Here is a 27,016-nt window from a genome sequence, read left to right as displayed (position 1 = left end):
ACTGAGGTCCTATCCTGGGTGCTAGCCCTCAGCCCATGGCTCTGCTCCTAGCTGCCAGCCCAGCTCTCTTGTCCTGAAACATCCCTGGTCCTGCTGTGCCAGTTTTTCCCTTGCTTCATAACTGGAGCACCTACAGAGCCCCTGACCATGCCAGACCAGGGATGTTGCCAGACCGAGAGTCATGGAATAAAGAGGTTCAGCCTTCAGTGGCACAAAAGAGCCAAAAAACTGACTTGCTGCACCCCTCTTTCAGCTTTGTGAACTGGGAAATCTCAGGGTACATAAAAATAGCAGAGTGGCTCTGTGTCATCCCACTCCCAGCACATAGTGCACAGAGTATACATGGGGGGAAACGGGCTCTGGCTGGATGTTCTCGTACATCAGTGATCTTTGGCTGCTGCAGTTGCTTTTTACAGACTGCTGGGAATCCTGTCACACCTGCAGATTGGAACTTGTATTGGCTTGGTGCCCGATGCCCCGTAATCATGTAGCTTCCTCACCAAGTTATGCTGAGCCCCAAAATTGGCATTTTCTGTTGATCTAGCTAAAACAGAGTGGCTTCAGCTGAGTGTTGGTTAATAAAAATAAAAACACAAATAAACAATTTCACTCGATTCCCACAAACTAAAATCTCTGGGCTTTCATTGTAACTTTGAAATAGATATGTTTCATATCTTTGGCATAATTCTCCCAGGCCATGTCTACACTAGCCTCCTCTTTGAGAGGGGACATGTTAATGAGTGAGTTCAGAAGATGCTGATGAGGCGCTGTCATGAATGTGCAGCGCCTCATTAGCATAATGTTGGCCATACGTGCTTCAAATGTGCCCCTTTTGGAACACACACTGACTGTGTAGATGGGGGCCTTTCGGAAAGACCCTCTAATTTCAAAAGCCCCTTCTTCCCATGTTGTTTTAGGAAGAAGGTGCTTTTGAAGTCCCGGGGGTTCTTTCGAAAGGCCCCCTTCTACACAGGTGGTGTGCGTTTCAAAAGTGGCACTTTCAAATTGTGCGTGGCTACCCCATTATACTAATGAAGTGCTGCATATTCATGACATCACCTCATTAGCATATTCCAGAATCCATCATTTACATGCGCCCTCCAAAAGGAGGGAGCTAGTGTAGACACGGCCCCAAAGTCAGTGGCATTGCCATTGTCTCCCAGCAGACAGTTTCACACACTGGCGTTTGGCTGATCACAATTAGGCAAAGTTCATTACAGTTTATAATGAATCACAATAAATCACTGCAAGGTAACAAACCAATTGATAGCCTATTTCCACGTAGGTACATGAAGAGAGCAGAAAATTGCAAACAGTACATACTGTCATTACAATTCTGTAACAATGGTAACATAGAATCCATCTGTAAAGAGTGATACGATATTGCTTGTATATAGCTCTAATTATCATTAGTCCTGAATACATTACACCAATAGTTTATATATTAGAAGCACTGGCAGTTCTTTGTATGCAAAGGCTAGAGAATGAACTGCATTAATAGCTATTTTTCCATTAAGCCACCAGGAGGCTCTAGAAATTTAGCTCTTCCAAGTTGGCTCAATGTTAGGCCAAGATTCCCGGAAGTGATAAGTAATTTTGGGTGCTTCAGATTTTAGACATCTCATCTTGAAAACCGGTCTAATTTTCAATCATTTCTTGTCCTCTGAAAGATCCGGCTCCTTTGAAAAAGTCTCAAATTGAGCAATCAAAACAAACACAAAAACAAACCCAAGGCTCCAAAAATCACTAGTGACTTCTGCAAGTCTTGGTCTTAATCGGTTATGCATTTTACTCATTTAATTACAAGAATACCAATTAAATACATTAAGAATCATATATTATAAAAAACAACACTTGCAGAGTTATAGTTAAGTATTAGCATGCAGAATTTTAGTTAAATTACTCAATTTTCTAAAGTCTTTTACTGATTATGCAAATTTATAATATTTAAAATCTAGGTTGATACATAGACGCTTGTGCTGACAGTCACCTGCTAACTGTGGTCCCCCATCCTAAAAGGAAGCAACAGGTCCAGGTCTGGGTCTTGCTTCACTTAGGGCTTAATCCACTGATGTCAGCCGGCACTAGATCAGGACTTCAGAATAATTTTTCTTCATATCAGTAGGAGAATCAGGTCCCCAGTCCCAACAAAATTTGTTTAATATTAAGGACACAATATTTGGTATTAATCATACAGGTCATAAATGCAGCAATCTCTTTGCACTTCTTAATTGGCTGCATTCTATCTGGGCACTCAGTTACTCTTTTTAAATTATGTTGGTATGTTTTTCCGCGAAACTGATGTTAATGGAAAAGGTTGTGAAAAATATTGGGCCAGATCGTAGCTACTCTGGCCTACTGTTGTTTTTAAGCCTCGGAATACTGTGAGATAAAATACCCTCCTGGCTTATTATTTACTCTGTAATTGTGTGTCTCTATCTGTGTGCTGTGGTAGCAGCATAGAAATATAGTCATACAGATTTGTCACACATTTAAGGGCCTGATAGAAAGGCCATTGTAATCAATGGAAAGACACTCATTGGCTTTAATCAGGTTTGAACCAGGCTGTTGGATTTTGCTTTATTTCTACTGTTGTACAAGGGTGCTGAAGATCTACCTTCTTGTCTTGCTGCCTCCTCCTTGATGCAGGAAGCAGAAACATGTTTTAATGATTCATGTTTTTACTCAGCTGGTATTTGCCTGGCAAACATTAATGCAGGAGACAATGGTCAATGCCCAGTCCTATTCAAGTCGATGGAGTTTTAACATTTACTTTCTTGAGATCAGGATTTGGCTCCAAGTTTGCCAAAACTTTTCAAAATTATCATTCAGGTAATGTAGCATGTTTTCAGAAGAACTAATGGAAAAAAAGCAAAACAGCTTTTCTTTTCTGTAATTAATTTCTAGAAAAATATAACAGTTTATCCAGTTAAAGTTCAGCTGGATAATTAAACTCACTTCATTTTGCATTTGTTACATAGGGTGGGCCTGGTTCACCAGGTGTTAAGGGAGAAAGTGGTGACCCTGGTCCCCAGGTACAGTATGGCATCCCTTCATTTTTCAGTGTATTACCTTTTCATGCTTTGTTCTCCCATAGACTATGGGAATGCATTTTCATGTGCTGCAATCAGTGGTACACTTTTTGTGTGTAGCAGAAGAGGAACAGCTTTGTATGTATAATGTTGTAGCATATCAAATAACTAAATTGTTCATTTTAATGTGAAAGTAACTAGCTGCCTTTCCATAGCAAGTGCCAGTTCTCTCATGTACAGTGTCATCTCTTGAAAAACAGTTTTAAAATTGGTAGTGTAGGCTCTTTTCTATGCTCAGTATTCAAGTGTTTAAGTACCATTAGCATCAATGTCTGCAGTCATCTGACCTTGGACTGTGATCCTATCAGATCTCATAGACAGAGCAGGGTTTAACTTCGCTAGTAATTAAAAAGGAAAATTTCAAGTAAAACTGGGATATTGGAAAAGGTGGTGTTGGCTACTTTTCCTTCTTAGAAATTGCTTTGTCAGTCTCTCAACTTGATGTTAGAGGGCACTCACCAATTAGAATCTTTAATGTTAGACACAAAACTAAGGTCATAAGCACTTGTGACTATTGAAAATGACATTTTTAAGAGTCTGGAATGCTAATGGCTGGCTAAATTCCAACATGGGCACACATATTTAGTAATGTATTAAGTGACTATCCTAAATTACTCTTGAGCACTAGTACAAGGGCTTGTCTACACTACCACCCTCCTTCAAAGGAAATATGGCAATTAGGGTGTTGGGAGTTTACTAATGAAGTGCTGTGCTGCATATTTCCACCCAATTAGCATTTTGGTCTTGGACAAGAGTGTTCACTTAGAAACACCTAGAACTGCCTCCACTGACAACCACATGCACTTGTGAAAGCAGAATGAGTCTACAGTCTGTGAAAATACTTTGGATTCCCTCTGGATAAAATATGCTGTATGAATAGATAACAATTTTAAGCCCATTAAGTATGAAAATCCCAGCAGTAAATGAGTTTAGAATGTGAAGAAAAACCCCTTCAGATTTCATTAAATATACGTGAATTTAATTTTAACATGCCTAAAACAAGATATGTAAACTAGTGGACTGAGATTTTCAGACATTCAAGGGACTTGAATGACCAATTTTCATACCAAATTAAAAGGATTGGACAGTCCCCTACATGCTTTTGAAAAGTTGCAGTCTTGTTTTTGAACACCACGTTCCTAAATTGTTATTTAGGTGCAATGTTTGGCAGTTTTGTTTAACTAGCTGTTCTAGCTTTTTGCTACCACATATACTACAATTTTAAAGCCTGTTGTTTTTTTTTTTAAATTCAGGGTCCTCGAGGTATTCAAGGGCCCATTGGTCCAACTGGGAAACCTGGCAAAAGAGTGAGTAACACATACCTGATAAAAATAATTAAGTTGAGATTAAAATAAATTAGCTCTTTCTTATTACTCTCTGTGGCATTTGTTGACATCTTTAAATGTTTGTATTTTTTTCAGGGTCGCCCAGGAGCTGATGGTGCTAGAGGAATGCCAGGAGAACCTGGTTCCAAGGTATGAGATCTGAGGACATATTTCAGTCATGGTGTGAATGAGGCACATTTTAAACTACCCTCCAATGAACTCCAAAGTTAAAAACTATGTATAAATCCATTCTGCAGTGAAATATCAATACTTCAAACAACCAGATAAGAGGCATAAGTTGAGAACTAATTGTCCATTTAAGAATAGGGTAATTCATGGTAATGGACAAAAGTGTAACATTTAAGTAATTTAAATCTTTGGACTTGATTCTGCTATGACTTACATGGGTATAGCTGTATATTCTACTTTGTAGCTTCTTTTGTAGTGTAATGTGTGACAAGAATCGAGCCATTTGTCTTGTTACATTTATAATGGCATAATTATAACAGTCTGTAATTTCTGGTACATGGCAGCTTCCTCTGCTTTAATGCACACAAGATCAAATTCAGATTTTCAAATGCATGTGCTTAACTCTGAATGACTTGCTGAGATGCATTCATGTATCCATCAGCAGAATTGAGTTCACAGTGAGCTCTAACAATTTACTAAGAATATTACAAAGGGCGCGTCTACACGAGGAACTAACTTCAAAGTTAACTTTGAAGATAGACACTGCATTGAAGTAGCCAACAGAGAGTCTACACACATTTTCCCTTACTGCAAAGTTCACTTCGAAGTAGGGAGCCCGACTTTGAAGTCCTTACTCCATTTCCGGGAACAGAGTAGTGCCCTCCTTCTAAGTTTAACTTTGAAGTAGGGTGTGTGTAGACGCTCTACTTCAAAGTTGCTTACTTTGAAGTAATCAACTTTGAAGTTATTTTTGTAGTGTAGACACAACCAAAGTGTAATAGTCATTTCTAAGGCTTTAATTTCTTCTTTCCTAGGGTGATAGAGGATTTGATGGTCTTCCTGGTCTACCTGGTGAAAAAGGCCACAGGGTAAGAGAAACATGTTTTTAAAAATGTGGTAGTAGTAACACCTCCTCATTTTAAAATTGCAGTGTACTAGTGTACAAGTTCTACCAGTGTAGTCACAGGGGCTCATTACCAAGACAGTTCAATAGACATGTTTTATGCTGGGGTGCCTGTATCCAACCCCCACTTGCAGATGGGGAGCTGAGGTCACAAAGAAAATCTGTGGCCCAGCAGTGAATGGAAGCCAGGTCAGTGCCCCAACAACAGGCCATTCTTTCCTCCTGACTCTGAGGGTACACAGAACTGAATGGCTCTGAACCCAGCATGGTGCAGAAGGCTTTTCAATGGTTTGTTCATGTTCAAGGAAAACAACATCCTTGTCTTATTTTTTTTTTTACCACCATTAGTAAGTTTGCTCAAAACAAGTATCAACCATAGGATACATACAATGATAAGCCTCATTGCTTAGTGACAGGAACTGATTCAAACAGTCCAAGTATCAACTAAGACAAGATCCAAGAGGTAATTTTGGTTGCGTCTGGCCCTCTGGGGATGAATCGCTAATGCATACCTGAGTCACAATTACGTCTTCCTGTGCACACAGTTCTGCTAGTTGTCACGTAAGGTTTGGCTACCACAAAAGGAACAGAAAGAAGGCAGGAAAAAGGTTTTTGCCCTCCTCAGGAGTGAAGATAGCAAAATACAGAAGGAAATGTATGCTGCTGTCTTCAATGGCCTTGTGCAGTAGCTACACTTCCCAGGAACTTGGGGAGGCATTGAATACTCCCCATATTTCTATAGTATGGTGCACTGTAGTAATATCTCCTCGGTTCTGTTTGTACATGTTGTGGAGAGAACGCTTACTGTTAGTACTTGTCACAATTCTCATAAACATTCTTCATCAATCCCTTTATTCATAGAGAATAAAACAAGTAGTTGTTTCCAAACCTTGGTTGACCTGTAGATGGCCAGTAGAGGGTGCCAGACATTAAGATCTGATCCAATTAAATCTACCCATAGGCTTCTTTGACAGTTTTATGGCAAGAGGTAGGATAGTCTCATAGAAGGCTGACATAATATTATTAAAAAATACTTTCTGCTGCCCAAAATAAATACTTTGATTGCAATAGTATTAGTATTTTTATCTATTACCACAGCTCATAAATCAATGTTATCACCTGTGTTTGTGGCCGTCTCTAATGCGAGAGATGACATTACCCATCTCTCCCAAGCTTTGTGAAGGCTGATTTTGTAGGGGGTCCAGGCAAGACAAATGCCCCTGTGAAGATGTTCCTCTGTGGTGGTGGGTTGTTTTTTTTTATAAAGTTCCTGGTAGAAAACCCATATTGGCAGATCTGAACATTGGAAAAAAAAACAAAAAAAGATGGCTAGATTCTAGCTATTCTGAAAGTGTCATTATTTTGAGTCCAGAAATCCCAAAGTTCCACTTCTCTGAATTTTGTCTTCAAGATATCCGAGCTCTGGAGCCTTATACTTTGTAATTGAGAAGCACTTTCATCAAGTGAATCAAGAATGTTCTTTGCTCCAGAAAGGTAGTGTTCATCAGACAGGATGGCAAATGGAAAATGAAAACCCAAAATACTTTGAAATTTTAAATTTTTCAAATCACATTTTAAATTTTTCAATGAGATTGTTTAGGAATTCTTGCATCATTTTCATGTGGTTTAAAGAAAATTGTAATTTTTTGAGCTAATGAAACATCTATAACACACATGCCACCTACTTAACCAGGGAATGCCATTGTGCTGCAACAAGTCTCTGTATCTGGCTGACATGTCTTTGTGAAAGAGCTTTAAAAAGACTAAGTTGCAAGGCAGGAGATGAATGTATCTTTTTTTATCTCATATCACACCATCTCCAAAAATATATCATGGAATTGGAAAGTTCAGAAAACGGCAACAAAATGATTAGGTATGGGAATGACTTCCATATAAGGAGATATGAATAAAACTGGGACTTTTCAGCTTGGAAAAGAGATGATGAGGGAGGTCTATAAAATCATGACTAGTATAGAGAAATTAGATAAGGGAGTGCTATTTACTTTTTCTCATAGCATAAGAAGAAGGGCTCATCAGATGAAATTAATAGGCAGGAGGCTTAAAACAAAATAAAGGCAGTATTTCTTCACATAAGGCATATTTCACCCATAGAAATCTTTGCCAGAGGACATTGTGAGCACCAAGACTATAACAGGATTCAGAAAGGATCTAGATAAATTCATGGAGGATAGGTCCATCGGTGGCTGTTACATAGGATGGGGCAGGATGGTGTTCCAAGCCTCTGTTGGTCAGAAATTGGAAATGAAAGACCAAGGAATGCATCGCTTGATGATTAGCTGTTTTGTTTATTTCTTTCTGGAACATCAGACACTCGCCACTGTCAGAAGACAGGATACTAGACTAGATGGCCCCTATTCTGACTCAGTACGGCCCTTCTTATATTATTATATGTACACCAATCTCATAACAATATCCTTTTACCTCAAGTCACCAGACAAACGTACCACATAAGATATTCTGGTGAACAATACAATGACATATACTTAATGAAGAGTTTATCGCTGCCTAATGTGAAGGGAAACCATTCTCTTTGCCTGTCATATAGGGACCTGTCTGTAACACGCAAGTTTACTTTCTACAGTTCTAAACATTTTTTTTCTAAAAATGCCATTTAATTTATCAAAAATGGCCCCCTCTGTGGCTTAGGTTTCCAATGGTAATAAGCACAAAATTTCACCATAACCAAACCTAACAGTGATAAAATCTAAACAGGCCCTACCACTTAATTTGCTTGATTCGTCCACTGCAAGAGACACGTTGGCACTTTTTAAATCAGAAAGAAGTGCTGACAAAAAATCCTTGTAATTTCCAGACTGTCTTTTCACGGTTGTGAAATCACACAGTTCACAATATCATCTTTGTTTTTTTCTGTGGTCAAAAGCTCCTCTAGCATTTCCAGTATGTATTCATTCATAAGTCTGGAATTCAGGAAAGGCTTTTACTTTTTTAGCTAGTAGTAACATTATTACAACAGAAGTAGCTGTGGCTTTTTCTGGTACAGTTGCTGAGGTTGTGATAAAGACATTTGAATGTGATACAAAAACCCCAAATTTTCAGTTTTCTCATGTCTTACAACACTGGCAGGAGGATAGGCTGTGCTAGAGTAACTTTGCTTTGATTCATAGTGATTTCTCATGCTAATGAGCTCACAAATAGAGGCAACGGTTTGGAATTTTAAACACAAAGATTTTGTATTTAAATGAGGTGGCCTAATTAATAGAAAACCTGCTGTCAGGTTTGGATTAAATGATCAGTTTTCACAGTCACCTTTGCAACATATATTCCCACTTGTACTCACTAATGAGTCTCTTGCCTTCACTAATCTTAAAAAAATGGGCAGTGTCTTAGCCAATGGTATCATGAGAACTTACGGGCCGGTAAGCATTGGTTAATTTGCGCCAGAGCTTGCTGGGGCTGCGCTCTGGCACCTTTAGGCTTGGCAGTTCATAGCTCGGGCACCTCTGGATTCCTGGGAAGCACCAGCCACTCTCCAGATGCCCAACTCTGAAGGCTGCTCTGCTGCCGGTAGCAAGGTAGAAGTAACAATGGCAGGACTGCCCATAGGGGGCAGAGGGAGGGCAAAGAGAGCAATTGTCCTGGGGCCTAGCATTTCAAAGGTGTCTGGGCCTTCAGCCACTGCCACTGCCACAGTAGCAGTGGAAGCAGCTAGAGCCCTGGGCCCTTTAAACTGCTGCTGAAGTGGTGTGCTGGAGCACCATACCACACACTCTGAGCAGCACTAAGGGCTGGGGGATGACACATCCTGATCCGGGCAGCACTGAAGGCTATCTCCCCGCGGTCCTGCTGCTTCTGCCCTCAGCCATGTCTCTTCTGGGAGTGCAGAGCTGGGGGCCCACTTCACATTGCCCAGTGACCTACAGAGGCTGTCAGCTCCAGTGAGGGGTAGCATGGTATGTTGTATTTCTACCCTTACTTCTGCACTGCTGATGGCAGTGTTATTGCCTTCAGAGCTGGGTGCCCAGCCAGCAGCTGCCACTCGTCAGTCAGCCCCGCCAATTCTAAATTTGTGCCAGGACTGAGCCCCAGCAATTTTTTATTACAAATTAAGCACTGCCAGTAAGTTAACTACTCAGGAAGTCACAGGCAGGTGATAAGGGTTGTTCATCACTCTCTGTGAATTCAATTATAAATATTTTTAAGATGAGCTGGTGGGCCACATTGTCCCAGGGCCTGCAATTGAACATCAGCAATCTAGTCACTGTGCATATTTTGTATGTTCTCTGAAGACTGAGCAGCCCTTCCAAAGTTCACTTTGGCCAAAGAGATCTATGTCTGCTTCCTAATCTGGCAGAGCAGATTTGCAAACTTTATATCCCTGAATTATACAGTGAAAAGTAATATGAATATTGACTTCATATTTTTTAAACAAATTACAAAAATCTGCAGATACTAATTACAGGAAATAAAAAAAAGATATTTCAAGCCTCCCTCCCGTTTCTTGGGAATCACTATATATTTACATTAAAATGGGAGTCTTCTAAAAACTTAGAAAGTATGACAGCATGAAAGCTGCTCCGCTCAAATCCAAGCAGCTAGCTGCAGCACTTCAGATTCATGAGCAGTGAAAGGACATAACACACAGAGCTGTTTGCATAAACATTCATCTCTGTATTCCCTATGGTGAAAAAGCATAGAGAGGAAAAAAAGAAATAAATCCTTTTCTCATGTGCTTATATTTTATCGGCAACAGTACTGATTTTGTTTAAAACCACCCCAGCGAACTCTACCATATTCTTTTTAGGAATCTTTTCATGTCTAGTCATGTTTGAACTAGGGACACATACTATAATTTCCGGACCGGATGTCTCTCTGAGGCTACGTCTACACGTGCAGCCAACATCAAAATAGCTTATTTCGATGTTGCGACATCGAAATAGTCTATTTCGATGAATAACGTCTACACGTCCTCCAGGGCTGGCAACGTCGATGTTCAACTTCGACGTTGCTCAGCCCAACATCGAAATAGGCGCAGCGAGGGAACGTCTACACGTCAAAGTAGCACACATCGAAATAGGGATGCCAGGCACAGCTGCAGACAGGGTCACAGGGCGGACTCAACAGCCAGCCGCTCCCTTAAAGGGCCCCTCCCAGACACAGTTGCACTAAACAACACAAGATACACAGAGCTGACAACTGGTTGCAGACCCTGTGCCTGCAGCATAGATCCCCAGCTGCCGCAGAAGCAGCCAGAAGCCCTGGGCTAAGGGCTGCTGCCCACGGTGACCATAGAGCCCCACAGGGGCTGGAGAGAGAGCATCTCTCAATCCCCCAGCTGATGGCCGCCATGGAGGACCCAGCAATTTCGACGTTGCGGGACGCGGATCGTCTACACGGTCCCTACTTCGACATTCAACGTCGAAGTAGGGTGCTATTCCTATCTCCTCATGAGGTTAGCGACTTCGACGTCTCGCCGCCTAACATCGAAGTTGGTGCCGCTACTTCGAAGTAGCGTGCACGTGTAGACGCAGCTTGAAAGACATATGCTTTAGGCAACCACAAACTATTGAGCTCAGCAGAGCAGTAACTGGATGGAATTCTATGGCCTGTGATACATACACACCTACATACATACATATATATTCATAGATTCATAGAGTTAATGCAAGAAGATGATGAAGTCTGATCTTATATAACTCTATTAACTCTATGAATCTATGAATTTGTATGCAATATAATATTTAGATGTAATAAGAATGTATCCATGCAAACATGTACCATAAATGTATATAAAAGTGACAGAATAATAAACAGTCCAGATCTAAAACTACTTTAGAGATCCTCCAAATTAAAGACTTTCATCATGTCCCTCCTATCCAGTCAGGCCTCATTCCTTCTAGGCAGGGAGAGGAGTGGGGGAGGAACTAGGAGAAAAAGTCAATGCATTCAGGTTAGCAGGCCAGTGGAACAAAATAACTTTAAGGCTGAGAACATCTTACTAATTGTAAGTTGCCTCAGGACCCTTCATGATTAAACCAGGACATTATTAACCCAAGCTTTTAAGATTATCTTAACCACCACACTATTACAAAAAGAGAGAGGTAGCTTCTGAGGTAAACTAACAGCCAAGCAGTTGAAAGATATATATAGATTTAAACCTGTATGTTAAATTGCACCCAGAAAGCAATTTGAAGCCAGGTGATAGGTTATAAGTGTCATGTGCTGCCTTCAAGAAGTGTTGTTTAACATGTAAGGAAATTTCATTCTTTCTGTACCAGCAAATGGAATAAACACCTATGACCTACCCACCTCCCACTTACATGACAGACTTTGGGGTAAATAAGCAATCACGTAAACTCCCCAGCAACACTCTGAAGGATGAAAAAATGGAGCCACTCAAGAGTTCTATATAACCATTCAGGGATTCACAGTTGTGGTCAGCACCTTGGAGACACTGCTAAAGCTTGGAGTAAAAGCATGAATGTTGATTTTTATTCAGTCCTATAAGAGATCACAGACTAAAATTCCCATCTCCAAAAAGAGCTTGATCTGTTGCGTTTAAACTATGCAGTACCCAAGCTTCCTTTAAAAATGAAAGAAAAAAAATAAATCCTAACTACATCGGTCCAAAATCTGTTGAAGGTCTGTGTTCATACACCTGAAAAGCCCTAGTATATCTGTTCTTATGGTAGAAACCAACTTTACATATAGTAATGATATGGTGTTGAATATTTCTGAACTATTAATCCTTCTTTGTGATGATCTGATAAAAGACTTTGGATTCAGCCCTAAATGAAAACTTCTGCTAAGTAACAGGTAGATTGGTACCTGGTTGAAGTTACAGTGAAGATGGTCTGACATACCATTACACAGCTATGGTGTTTGCTGGTATTTCACGCTCCCATTTCTTGTTGTTTCCAGCCAGAGTTACATAACTTTAATATGGCTTTCTTGGTTCTACAGGGAGATCGTGGCCCACAAGGACCTCCTGGTGCACCTGGTGAAGATGGAACAAGAGTATGTTGCTAGTAACTTCACCTCACTAATACATACAATAAAATCTAAAGTCCTCCCACCAGAGGAATATTTTGTATACTTTTCCAACTAAACCTTTTATTCCTTTCAATAATGACAGGGAGAAGATGGAGAGGTTGGACCCAGAGGTCTCCCAGGTGAAGCTGTAAGCAAAGTCTTTTTACAATTCTATTACTGTTATGAATGATGATGATTTTGCAGAACAAAATCACTGTAAGATTTTCATTAATTTCTACTGAGCTTTTCCCAGAGGGGGAAAAAAAATGGCAGTTCTGTACGGAGGGTAAACAAAGAGCTTGATTCTTTTGCGATACAGCTGCTCTAACATGACTGAAATTATTCCTGGATGAATTCAGCCCAGCATACACAACGTCCAGAATCACTGGACTTGATCCTTATCTCACTTACTCTGGTGTAACTCCCCTGAATTCCATGGACTTACCCCTGATTTACATCAGCATGAGCACAGTCAGCCTACTGAACATTCTAGGGATATTTCACTGTACTCAGTGCATTTTTGTAAGTATTTGACAGCAAAATATTGCAACACGTCCTGCTTATCCCACTAGTACAATGGGAATTCCACCATTGCTGCCACTGCAGAACAAAAATCTGCAGTTCAGGCAAGAGAGCCAGGGCCTGGCTCGGAAAGGATGATTTTATCCTACATATCTGATATATACTACTTCAAAATGGAAAGCAGGTATAAAATGCTACTGAGTCAGAAAGCTAGTAATTTGCATCCTGTTTAAACATCATGAAACAGAGAGGAAAATGAGGCCTGCCTACTTCAGCCACAGTGTTTGGTACCATAAATAATGAAAACAAGTTAATTTTTACTTTGGAAAGGCAAAAACAACGTTCGTCCTCAGAAGAATGGTACCATTGACTTCAGTGGGATTATGTGTGGGAGAAGACCTCCCCTTCTGTCTGTGAAGAATTTCCATTTGTTTAATATAAAGAAAAAAGACTACAAATGAGTAATATTTCATAATTTAACAGATTTTTTTTCTACCAAGAAAAGTAGAACTTACCACAGCAAGACAGACCCTAACAGAACCAATTAAAACCACTTTGGTTTATATTGAATATATAAATAGTTGACACTCAGACCAAGTGATGGTGAGAGGTGCAGCACCAATGTTCAGAGCACTGGCAGGGGGAAATCTGACCTTTCTCTGGATGAGAAGCACAGCTGCTTGACAAAAGGCTACTCCAATCTATATTGTATTCCTGATACAGGACAGAGGTCAGGAAGGTCCAATGTAGCAATGAATCCTTCACTGCTTCACTCCACCCCAGTCCTGCTGCCTACCACCTTGTATGGAGGAATCACACCCACATTTTTAATATGAATTATTTCTTCTTTCAGGGTCCAAGAGGATTGCTAGGCCCAAGGGGCACACCTGGTGCCCCAGGACAACCTGTACGTATGACATAAAGTAAGGTATTTTAGATGTGCAATTTCCTGTAAAAAATAATTCCTTAGAGTGTTGCCTCTATTTTTGTTTCTGTGCAGGGTGTTGCAGGTGTTGATGGCCCCCCAGGTCCAAAGGGAAATTTGGTAGGTAGATAATTGTAAAAGCAAACAGAGGTGTGGAATTATCAAAATCCTACCCCTTCCCTCTCTGGTCACTGTTTAATCTAAAATTCAGATTCTTCTTGATGTTTCACTGAAGAGCACAGCCTTGTGTCCCATCCCTCAAAACCTAAATTCTGCCTCATTTAACCTCCTGCAATCCTCAGACACCAGCCCTCAGAGTGTGTGTGGGTGGAATTTGCCCAATATTACTACAATGTTAGGGATGTAAATTAACTTGAAAATCAGACTGGAGAGAGAGATTTAAAACAGAAAAATAAAACAGAGATGTGCTTATATTCGGCCTGAGAATGAAGACTTGTGACACAGAATCCCAAACCTAATGTTGCTGTATTTTTCTCCATGGTAGGGTCCTCAAGGAGAACCAGGGCCTCCTGGTCAACAAGGAATCCCAGGTCCACAAGTAAGTGTTCAAAAACCCACAGTTTGTACCACATTCCTTTAAACATAAGTTTAAGGAATACAGATTAGCATAGGGCTAGCTTTTCACAGGCAGGACTGATAAAGCATGAAGGATTTTATAAATAATGCTGAAAATGTGCCTGGTGCAGTGGGAACAGAATTTTAAAGCAAGCTTGCAGAGGGCTCTTTCATTCACAAGAAAAATGACTCATTCAGTGTTCCTGGAATGTGAGCAGGACCAGCCACACCTGTAGGAGGGTTCTGAATAGGATCCTGTTACAGTCTAGATGCCAGAATAGTAGCCTGTGCAAAAGGCTCACACAAAGGTCCTTACCTAACTGGTTTAAAAAAAAAAAACAACAACCACCACCCTTATATTTAGCACTATGTTTAAACAGATTAATGTGGGCGCTTTAATAAGGAAAATATATGCATATTGTTTTCCCTGATTTTTCACACACTGGCTTCTTTCTAATAGGGACTTCCTGGTCCACAAGGTCCTATTGGCGCTCCTGGTGAAAAAGTAAGTTATAAGTGATTCTGGCATTATAATTGGTGTGTCAGTGTAACAACCTCTGGTTTAGTGGTTAAGTGCTTTGCTTTACATTTAGATATTGGATACCTACGATGTCAAACATAATAGCAAAGCCCCATAAAACCACCAAGTGAATAAATGAACAAAAAGGACCTCTTTTCAATTGCACTATTTGTTCACTGATGTAAATATCTGAATTTACTCTTGATTCATACTGATGTTACTAGGATCTGAATTTGGACCACAGTACTATACTGTACATGATTAAATATAAATAGAGTCAGATTGCAGGTGTACAGAAGAAAAGAGACATTTTAAATGTAAACGTATTTTTTATAAAATAAAACTCTTTCATTTTCTCTACTTTGGAAATATCTACCTCTTTTTAAAACTTTGGGTTAGATTCTGCTCTCATTTACACCAGTGGTATGTTGCCATTACTCTGAAGTTCCACTGGAGAAAGTGCGGTATAATTTAGATCAGAATAAGGCCCTATTTGTGTATCTTTGGGTTTCCTGGAGCAGTAACATTCTGCTGCAAGTTCTAATTATGTCTGTTTCAAAAATCACACTCCTAGCAATTTTCTCCTTTCCTTCATTAGGTCACTGATTGATTCCACTCTGGTTTCCCTCTCATTCATGGTTTAATATCTTCCTACTACTCTAGTACCACAGCATCTTATTGGGAGGGACTGAGGGGGATTTTAGGAAACAATACACAGACTTCCTCCTTGCCTTTCTTCCCCAGAATGTCTATTCTAAGAAGGTGACTGTGTCCACAAGATATTCATTTCACAATCCATCATGAACAGATAGCGTGCCTTTCAGCTTTCAGAGATCTGAGGCTATGATCTGGTCTCTTTATCTTGATTTGTTTCTTTCATATAATCTGACCACTTTTCTACGTCTGCAGTGCCATGTACAGGTCAGCTCTGTGAAATAAAATAGCTTTTTTCCCTCCCTTGAGTTATATATTTCTTGTGGAAACAATCCCACAGTCTAAATTTGGTCAAAACTCTCACTGTAGTTGACGGGAGTTTTTCATGAGTAAGAATTGCAAGAACTGGCTTTCCTAGCTCATTTGTTCTTGCACAGAATCACTGATTTTAATTCTTTTATCCCACAGTTGTTCATACTTTGTCCATGACATCTTTATCAGATAGCTCAGATGTATAAACTAATTGTATTTAGAATATGTAACACCTACAATTTAATATTTTATATGGGCTTTTCACAACAGGGATTCACTTATGGTATGGTTCATTAACCATTATATTAGAGATTGCATTGATAAATATAGGTATGCTTAAATGTAGTAGTATTATTATTTATTATTATTATTATTATTATTATTATTAATGAGTTTTCTTGGCTTGGCAGTCTTTTCTGTTTCTTAAAATGATCTGGCAAGCCAGCTTGTTAGCTGTGGTCCATTGTAACTTACTGCTAGATAGAAAGATTATATTCATTCATGGGTGAAAAAGGGAAGGCAGATATTCCAAAGTTAATAAAATCTCTTAAATAAATGTACTGTAGCAGTGACTGGTGCCACATTTCATATTAAAAAATCTAACCTTAGAGTGCCATCATTATGCCTCCTAGTTTATCCCTAGAGGTTAGAAACTATCTTGCACCCACCCAGCATCATATGTGTAACCACAGAGGCACTGCAACCACGTACTAGGGAGGGTGAAGTCTCTGCTCTACAACCCTGGCTGAGAGCCAGTTGGCTTTTAGCTGGTGGTAGAACACAGGGCTTTAACCCCTAAGATCACAAGTTCATTCTCTCCTGCCAACAGCATCATAAAGAGGAGTTGATATTGAATATGTTACATTTCAACTGTAGTCAAAGAATTTTCTTTTAAAAATCAGACCTTTAAAGACATAAATCTACATTTTGAATAGGGGGAGAATCAGACAACTACAATGGGACCGAAAGTGCATAGGAGCTCCACAGAATGCAAAATAACTCTGTTCACTGCTATACCTCATCAGGAGGTGCAGCATATTGTGGGGGGTGGGGAGGGGGCTCCCATTTAGTGCGCTCTTGAGCAGTTGTAAGAATGGGGCCATCACCTGTCTGTTCCCACTCCCTTTTATGGTTTCTTTTACCCATGTGGAAGCACAGAGGATGTGATACCAAGCACAAGAATAACAAGTATGGGTGGCCCTTTAGTGGGTGCCTAGACAGGAAGACTAATTTCAGTAAATTATATATTTACATGCTTAAGGCATTTTATTCTAGATGGACTTCAGGCATATAGGCTTGTGCTGCATAAACTTCATGAGGTGCCATAGGCATCTCTATGTGAAAGTAAGTCTAGTATCCTGAGACCACACTCTATTGCTCCCATCTGTACACTGCTTATACATTCATCATGAGTTCAGAGTCATCTTAGAAACACCATATCTGTAACTTCTGTACTTGTCCCTGAGTATCTCAGAATAATAGTCCCAGATGGGCGTACTGAGCAGGGTTGCAGTCTCTGGACCTGGTTGTGCTACAAGAGGTGGCACTTACAGAAAAGGAAGAATTTGCTGGCCACCCAGGAAATTAAGTTTTATATGCAGTGTCTGTAGGAGTCTACTTGTCTAGAAACTTTTCTGTGTGCAAATTGCCTTGCACAAAGTGAATTTTGTATGATGAAGTACTGACAAGTAAAATATTAAAAGGAAGCTTTTCCACCCAAACAGAATGATTTCCCTTTCTGTAATCACCTCCGAAGTTTTCCACGTGAAACTCACTGACATCTAAATTTTCCCTGCTAAACTATACTGGCATCAGAATTTCCCCTGCTTGCATCTAAATATTTAAATATATACACTATGTTACACTTTGGCATCTCTGATGGAGGACTGAGCCATGACATTTGAAATGTTAATAGAAGTTTGCCAATCCAAACCCATTAACACCTTTACAGATCTGTGCCCAAACCCATGTACATCCAATATTACCTTCCACCTAAACTAATACATGTTTTCCTCCCAAAAGTTTTATAACAAAATTTTAGGTGCCCTTTCTCTTAGGATCAGGCCTTGCACTACTAGCAGGACATTTTTAACTATAATTTTTGCATTGATTTGAAGCAATATAGTCAGCACAGCCAGCCTATCAAGATTACTCATTTTTAAGATCCCAGTCCTGAAAAGGAATTCATAAGTAACTACTCACATGGGCAGTCCAAGTGGAATCAATGGGACTACTTATGTGAGAAAAGTTTCTCAGAGGTGTTAGTGTTTGAGAGATGTAAAAATAGCAGCAATCATGTTGCTGCCAGCATACCAAATGATACGAAGGTACCTAATTAGAAACCTAGTAACCTGAGGTCAGTACCTGGCACTAATACAGGAATGTCTGTTTGACCTCTTGCTTCCTCTTTGGTAAGCCTAGGTACTGAGCATGGGCACACCAACAAACTGGGCATGGAACAGGACAAAGACCAGAAGGACACTGATGATTTTGTAGGTGTTGCAACTGATGAATACTGCAATGCTGTGATTTTACTAAATAGGAAAATTGTCCAAGAAAAGGAGGATGCATTTGTCGTCATCCAGCTAATATCAATTACCCTGGGTGATGATGGATTGGATGTTATGAATTTAATTTGGTCTGTTGATGTCCATTACAGGTTGATTCTGTGAATCACATAGGTTTTCCTAATGCGTTTGTGATTAAAGTATCATTGCATTTTGTTTGGGCACCATATTCTTGACCCTTAGAAAACAAATGTTGTCAGTTTCTTTTGCTGCTCTTTATGTGGTGTAGGCTTAGGCTTGGTTGTTAGAGACTAAGACCTAATCTCAGGGGAGGAAGGTTTCTTCTGATAAAATTTCTAGTCACATAACGTAGTTTAGGGTTGATGAACATCAAAAACCTTGCACATCTCTTATGACTTTTTGAAGAACATCCACAAACTTTTCATTTCCAGAAAGTCACATTCTGTCTTATCATAAACACAACTTCCCTTCCAAATATAGATACATTGTCCTTGCTTTGCAGCTATTACCCCTAGCATCTTCTTGATTCTGGGTGATGTCCAGGCCCCTTCAAGTTAAGTGGAGTGTGCCATTGATTTCAGGATTTAACCATTTGTCAGTTTCCATTCTTTATATATTACTTTTTATAGAAATTTCTCCATTGTATTTCTCACTTTCTCCTTTCACATCTTTGTGTACACATTTTAGGGATGCTTAATATATTCAACAGATATATGCACTCCATACTATGTGCTGTGATCCATTTCTAAACTTAACTTTTGTTTTGTTTTAGTTCCTTGTGCCTTTAATTTCTTAACCTGCTCAATGATAGTTTGTGAATAAATGGCCTCTGCTTTCTTCTGTTCAATCATGTTCCCTCTCACAATACAAATAAACATATTTTAATCTTTTAATTTGCATATTTCATTGCATTTGGAGACATTTTCATACAGAATGGGTGGTTAAAATTATGGTGAATCTGAAAACATGCTGAATATGCTTTGATGCTGAAGTTTTTCATCAGATTATGTAAAAGAACATGATTTTCCTGATGATATTTTTCCCATTTCATCAACTCTGTTTTACTGGGAAGCAGCATGTTATTCCTTCTTCATTTGTCATATCTATTTAAATTTCCTCCCCAGGTGTCTGTGCTTTTGTGTAGTTTTTCTCATTCATGATAGAGCAGGCATATACTGCTCTTGCATCTGACTTCAGACAGAACTGATTTGTGATTAACATGGGTATGTGAATCTCACAGTTTTTGAGGTAAAAGGCAAGTTAATTTAACATAACAAATGGATATTTCTGAGGTACCAAGGGTACTCGGTACATCTATAGCTAGCCGAACTATGTAAGGTCAGAACAGAATCCAAAAGCAAAAATTTTTTTCTTCACACAATGCATACTTTGCAGAACTCATTGCCATGGTATGCTGCTGAGCTCAGCACATTGAAGATTGAAGGGAGGACTGGCTGTTAATGTAGATAATGAGGACATTTTGTGATATCGTTGCTAACACAAATTTTGGAAGTGAGATAAAGTTTTCTTAACATCTTCAGTTGCTAACTATTAGTGATAGATTATCCAGTGTCTATGGATTCTAAGCATTTCTTGCACCTTCCTTCCTTAGGGGCAGGATACTGGAATAGACAGGCCATGGCTCTGATGCCATATAACAGTTCCTTTCTCATTTGTGCTAGTGAGCACTGAGAGTAACTTTTTGAAATCAGTGGAATTAATATGGATATACACTGGTATAACTAAGGTCATAGTGCAAGCCTCTGGACCTAGATTTTGGAATACTATTTTATTTTATTTTCCATCACTTTGTATGCTCTTAATATATTTCTTTTTGTTCTTAATTAATTAGTTTGCTGTGATTTATTTTAGCTTGAGAAATCTATTTGTTTAAATATCATTACTAAAACATATCCTTTTTGTTGTTTTTAGGGACCACAGGGCAAGCCTGGCCTTCCTGGACTTGCTGGTTCTGATGGGCCTCCTGTAAGTAATATAATATTTTGTCATTTGAATGTCTAAACCCTGGTAAAACTCAGTATGCAGCTCTGGTACTGCATTACAGGAAGAAAAGGAGCACCACCCTTAGCTGGTAACAGAATTGTAAGGCCTGTGCATACCTCAGCATTATTTGGACTTGAGTCATTATTAAAGACAGGGGGCTGCTACCATTTTCTGTGTACTGCTGTATAAGTACTGTGCACTAACCAATTGCGCCACTGGAGCCCTGGAGACCTTTATAAATGTGTACTTTGATCAGTTATGCTTGCAACATCTGCAACGACATTCTGTGATAAACCAATAGCCAGAGTGACAGACAGTGGATCAGATCCACTGTCTTGTTTATATCTAAGTAGCAGTACAATACAAGCTTGGTGATCTGGCATCCCTGGAGAATGGGGATTACCAGATAATCAAATTTTCCAGTTAGTTGAGTGCTGCCCCAAGGCATCTGGCCTGGCAAAGCAGCTGGTCCTGGCTGGGACACCAGCTCCTGCAGGGCAGCTGGCTCTGACTGGGATGCTGGCCCTTGCAGGGAAACCAGCCTCACTGCTGCCAGTAGTGCAGCTGCCCTGTGGCCACCTGCCAAGAGGCCACATGGGCTGCTGTGCTAGATAATAGAAGTTGCTGGTTATCCAAGCACAGGTAACACAGCACTTACTGTATAAATGGGGAATAAAGTATAGATATATGACCACGAGGAAATTCTCCTGGAGAAGGGATTTTATCCATGTGATGTCACGGAAGTGGACATCTCTTTTAGTTTCTGCACTGGGGCAAAGCATAGCCAGAATGAGAATCATCTGAACATTAGGAAACTTGGCTTCCTTTTGAAATGGCCCATCATGTAAATACTTACCCCTAGATGTTATTGGACTCTTGTGAGCAACTCCACCAAATTGTACAAACACCCAACAAAGATACTTACTGGGACCAAATTACTCACGTTATCGTTCAAGATCAGATCCTAAAACTAGTAACTATAAAACCAATGCACCTAATATCAGACCAGGGTGAAAGGAAAGAAAGCTTTCTTGTGTCAAAATGTTCATGTTTTTACCACCAATAAGGGCCACTTGATTGCAAGCAGCATAATTCCTCACACGATCCCCCTCAGTCCTTTTCCCACTATTCCCTTTTCTTTCATGTTTTCCCCCTTTTTAAGGTCAAATTACAAGCAAAACTCCAGTGGCCTGAACAGGAATTTTTTAAGGCTAAGAGCTATAGACGTTGCCCCTGTGGCATTTAACTGGAAAGATGAAAGTCTGTCCATCTGTCTCTCTTTCACCTGCTATTGTAGCATACCATCACAGATGATTGGCCATGCGTATTGTGGCATTATTAGAGATCTGAATCTTTGTCCGCTCATGCAGTTCTTCTGGCTTCTAAAAACTCTCAGCCCTTCCAGAAAAAATTGTTGTTTCAAAAGAATTCATTTTGTCACGCACAAAAATCAGAATTAAAGACAAATACAATGAAGACTGGATAAGCATGGGTAGTCATGTGTCTGCATGTGCGTTTTTCCCTTCTGTCTCTCTAGAGAGTCATCTCCTTAGTTTGTCTTTCTTTGGTTGACATGCAGGGCAGGAAGGTTAAGACACTGAAACACTTGGCTACCCTCATCCTTAATGAATGTAGAATCACAGACATTCCATGTAGGGTGAAGATTTATAACCTTATGTACAATAAGATCACCTTTGCTTGAAATTTGGATTATTTTAGTAACACAGAAAATAAATATTGCTTTTTAAGGTGAGCAAGACTATTTATTGGTACCTAATCCTAACCCTAAATATTATTCTAGAATGCCTAGACAAATAAGATTTATATATAAAATTAATTAATAGAATATTTTAATCAGTGTTATCAGTTAGGAAACTAAACGTTACAACCAGAGGCTTATTATAATTTAAGGGCTGGAAAATATCTTAAAACAGGGTATAATTTGCCATACTGAAAACACTTTTTGGAAGTTAATATCACAAAAAGTTTAATGTTTAAGAAATGGCCATAAGCTTAGCAAAACTAAAGACTTACCTTCAAATAAAACTGAATATACACAGTGTAGACAAGTGTTTCTTGTAGATTTCCTCATACTATAGTCTTCCATTAGCATTTTTAATGTCACTGTAGTGTAAATTTTGGTAACAAATAAAATACAATCCTGTCTTCCATGGGGCCTTAAACCTTTTGGTGATTTGTATCTCTCAAATGCTTAATTCTTGGCATGCATTTCCAGTAAGAGTTTTCTATATAACTATACCAATAATATAGAATTTAACCAATAGCTCATGATGTAAAGGAAAAGTATTTATTTAATGCTATGAATGAGACTAGATCAATTTCTTCATTGGCTTCCCAGACAATGCTTGCAAACTGTTCAAATGAGTTAGATATATCTGAATTAAGTTGTATCATGGAGTCTGTTTCAAAATACTGTAGAAATGATATTTGAGCTTGTGAAATATTAACTTAGATATGATCAAGCTGTTGTTTAAAAAAGTGACATCAAGGCAACTACTGTCCAGTTCTATACTGAACCAGTAAATCTTTTCTTAGAATCAAAGGTGTATTTTTCATGCAGTTTTTCAGAAACAGGGCTGGATTTGGGGTCATGATGATATTCAAGAATTTAAAACCACTTTATTTGTATTATGAAAGATTTTTTTCACAAACTAAATATTTTTCAACAAATATTTTCTTTGCATAATCAGGGTCACCCAGGCAAAGAGGGGCAATCTGGAGAGAAAGGTGCTTTGGTAAGTTTCAAAACTTTTCTGTAAACAACTGCCTGTTCATTTTTTATTTATTTGATTGCTTGTTAAATTTGTCAAGCGGGTAATCTCTTTCTCTAAGAGCTGTTGGGAACATTAATGTTAGAAAATGCATCACTGATTCACAGTATGGACATGATGACAACCATATTTATTGAGTGCCAGTCTGTTAACTCCACAAGCAGTTTTACTTTAATAGTGCATTCTTGTGTATATATATTTATTCATGTCTACGCTGGCTATAATAAACCATCACATGCTGCAGACAGATAACTTGCAGCTTCTCTGAGTTTTCAGTTTTATGGTATACACTACCTGCTCAGACTACTGAGAAGCTCTGATAGGGGGCTCTACAGACATGCACATGCAATGGGTTTTTCAAGCACTTTCAGTAAGTCAGTGGGAATGGAAAGTAATTTCTTCATTGCGGTAATACAGCAGAAAGAGACCTAGGGATTATAGTGGATGAAAGGCTGGATGTGAGTAAACAGTGTGCCCTTGTAGCCAAGAAGGCCAATGGCATATTGGGTCTATTAGAAGGTGCATTTTGAGCAGATCTAGAGAGGCTGTTGTTCCCCTTTATACGACACTGGTGAGGCCACATCTGGAGTATTGGGCCCCCCAGTATAGAAAGGATGTGGATGTGCTGGAGCAGGTTCAGTGGAGGGCAGCAAAAATTATGAAGGGGCTGGAGCACATGACCAATGAGTAGAGGCTGAGGGATTTGGGCTTATTTAGTTTACAGAAGAGAAGACAGAGGGGTGATTTAATAGCAGCCTTCAGCTTCCTGAAGGAGTGCTCTAAAAGGGATAGAGAAAAGCTATTCTCAGTGGTGACAAACAGAAGAAAAAGGGATAATGGTCTGAAGTTACAGAAGGAAAGAAATAGGTTGGAGATTAGGAAAAACAACTTCACCAGGAGGTTGGTGAAGCACTGGAATGATTTGCCTAGGGAGGTGGTGGAATCTCTTTACCCAGAGTCCCGGCTTGACATAGTCCTGGCTCGGATGACTTAGTCGACATTGATCCTGCTTGGGGCAGGGAGCTGGACTCGATGACCTCTTGAGGTCCCTTCCAGCTCTGTGATTCTATGATTTAAAGAGCTTATAAAGCTCTGCCATATTAGGGAAAGAGTCTGAGATCCTGACTCAAGCTGAATAACACAGTACATCCAAAGCAGTCCTGTTGAAGACAACAGAGTATATAAATAGTATAAATCAGTTTATCAGAATCTGGCCCTCTGCTGTCATTTGTTACAGGTTTGGCAGACTTCTTCATTAGTATGAGGCAAAGAAGTATTATTAAACAGGGTGTATTACTAAAGAGGCAAAGATTTGTCCTTGCTGGATGTGCTGTTTTCAAAGGTATAATTAAATCTATATTTGTATTAAAAGAAGAAGCACCAAGAAACAATAAATGCCACAAAATCCCCAGTCATTACTAATTAAATGTTCAGAATTTTTAAATCAGACCTTGCTAACCTTGGAGAATTTTCAGAAGAGACCCCAGTTGATTGATTTCTTACTTTAAGGAAAATACAAACACTGAAAAATAGGGTTAAATTCTAAAGCATCTTTATGTATGTAAACACCCATATGAGGGCAGAGTATGGCACGGAATATAAACTTGAGGGTTTTTTTTTTTTTAAATGTTGGAGGAGGGTTGTGGCTTTATTGCTAACACATAGTTTCTGCTCCATGCAGACATCATTAACACTGGTGTGCTTCTGCTTATATTTTCAAAATGATAATTGGTTATGCTGTGGCTTTGTTTTAGCACACATCTCAGAGAGCTAGAAGGGACCTTGGAAGGTCATTGAGTCCAGTCCCCTGCCCTCTTGGCAGGACCAAGCACCACCGCCACCACCCATTTTTTTTTTTAAATCCATTTGTCCAAGAGGGCCCCCTCAAGGATTGAGCTTGTAACCCTGGGTTTAACAGGCCAATGCTCAAACCACTGAGCTATCCCTCCCTCTCTTCATAGGAAATTCCCAAAAATAGAAATCCAGAGCAAAACTCTATATAGATCCGCATAAAACATGAAAACACTTTGATATGCCCATGCTGTTTTTAAGGGCCATCACCTAGAAAAGTCTGTCTGCCTTGTATAATTCCAGTGTCTTCCTTTTGAGTATATGTGGTACAGTTACGGTAAGCAGATTGCACTCTGAGAATGATTTGTTAACTCATTAACATATGGGCTTTTTGTAAACCAATGTATTTTAGGGGCCCCTAGGTCCTCAGGGTCCAATTGGCTATCCTGGTCCTCGTGGCGTGAAGGTATGGTTCTTTTTTTTTTTTTTTTTCAAAAAAATCTGAGTATTTGAAATGTTTTGGTTTTGTACAAAGAGGAATTTTCTCCTTGTTTTCTACAGGGTGCTGACGGTGTCCGTGGTCTCAAAGGCTCCAAAGGTGAAAAGGTAAACATAACACTGGACTTGCTTGTGTGTGTGTGTGTGTGTTTTCTGGTGAACAAATGTCTCCTTTTTAATGCTACATCTTCTATTTCCTGCCCCCAAGAAGTGTTTTCAGATAACACTGGTTTATTTTCTCCTTCCACAGGGAACATACCAGGCCAGATTCTCCTCTGCCCTGCACCTGGCATGACTATTTACATCTGTACAAAAGGCATGCAAAATACACCCATTTCAGAACAACTGTATTTTGCCCCCACTTTGCACAGGTGCAGTGGACTATACACAAGTGCAGGGCTGCGGGAAATTAGCCTTCCCTCTTTCCCCCACTGAGGATACAGTGGATTCGTAGCAGCTTGTTGCATCCAACACACTTGAGCAGTGAACACACACCTATGCCAATTGTGGATTTTTTCCACTACTATGATTTACACTATAGACTAGATAGCATAATATATAACCTATAACATAAACCTTCTGTTGGCTTCCAGACTTGTTGGTATCTCAAATGCAGACATTGGGCCAGATCCTTTGTGATGGCAAAAATGTGCACACCACCAGTAGCGAATGTGCATGCAACTGTGATTAAAACTCACCCCTGCTCCCTAGTCCTCTGTTGCTGTATGCAGAGCTAGTCCTCTGGTATGCAGTTAGAGGACACCCTGACAGATGCAGACTCCAGTGCCTTCCAATGGCTCCCCAGGGCCAAAACACCAGCTAGGGATTAGTGTAGGGATGTCCCAGCCCTACCATCTTTCCTCAGTGTTGTAGTAGGAGGAAATGGAGCTAGCTCTGGCCCGGTAGAGAATACTGGCACTGGGATGGTCTTTCTGGGAATGGATGCAAAAGTTTTACAGTCAGTCTGTTCCCAAACTGCAGTTCAAACAGCCATCTCACACAGGCATATCTGGCACTATTGTCTATTGCCACTGAGTGTACATTTATTTTTCAAGAGTAAGTGTTTGCTCTCGCAAAACTGCATTTGACATCAGTACTGGAGACTGGCCTGAAGAATCAAACTCCTGAGGGGAATTTTGTGCTTTAGAAATCTTAGTTTATTAATCCAGTGAGCTGTTTCAGGGCTGCTCATGAAATCTAAGGAGGCAGACCATAATCCTGCTTACGATTCTTCAGAAACGGTACATTTTGTTCATTATAACAACATTCCTCATTATGTATTCAAGCCTTACAAAAACATGAGCTGTCATTCAAAATATAGCAGACATACAAGAATTAATAAATAACGCTTTTTCTATATTAATAAATAATGA

At 39.6% G+C, this 27,016-nt stretch overlaps 1 protein-coding gene across 1 annotated transcript in view; it reads left to right on the top strand.

The window, feature by feature from the left end:
- The window catches only part of COL11A1 (collagen type XI alpha 1 chain), a 274,848-nt gene that overhangs the window by 115,096 nt on the left and 132,736 nt on the right, over positions 1-27,016 (top strand). The window contains exons 15-28 of the mRNA XM_075002237.1: positions 2,982-3,035; positions 4,346-4,399; positions 4,514-4,567; positions 5,422-5,475; positions 12,453-12,506; positions 12,625-12,669; positions 13,897-13,950; positions 14,044-14,088; positions 14,474-14,527; positions 15,005-15,049; positions 20,491-20,544; positions 23,274-23,318; positions 25,558-25,611; positions 25,707-25,751. Of these exons, the coding sequence (XP_074858338.1) occupies positions 2,982-3,035; positions 4,346-4,399; positions 4,514-4,567; positions 5,422-5,475; positions 12,453-12,506; positions 12,625-12,669; positions 13,897-13,950; positions 14,044-14,088; positions 14,474-14,527; positions 15,005-15,049; positions 20,491-20,544; positions 23,274-23,318; positions 25,558-25,611; positions 25,707-25,751 (711 nt within the window). The remainder of the gene's footprint in view (positions 1-2,981; positions 3,036-4,345; positions 4,400-4,513; positions 4,568-5,421; positions 5,476-12,452; positions 12,507-12,624; positions 12,670-13,896; positions 13,951-14,043; positions 14,089-14,473; positions 14,528-15,004; positions 15,050-20,490; positions 20,545-23,273; positions 23,319-25,557; positions 25,612-25,706; positions 25,752-27,016) is intronic.

Source organism: Carettochelys insculpta, chromosome 9, assembly GCF_033958435.1.
Source record: "Carettochelys insculpta isolate YL-2023 chromosome 9, ASM3395843v1, whole genome shotgun sequence".
NCBI lineage: Eukaryota > Metazoa > Chordata > Testudines > Carettochelyidae > Carettochelys > Carettochelys insculpta.
This window is presented reverse-complemented; position numbering and strand designations above follow the sequence as displayed.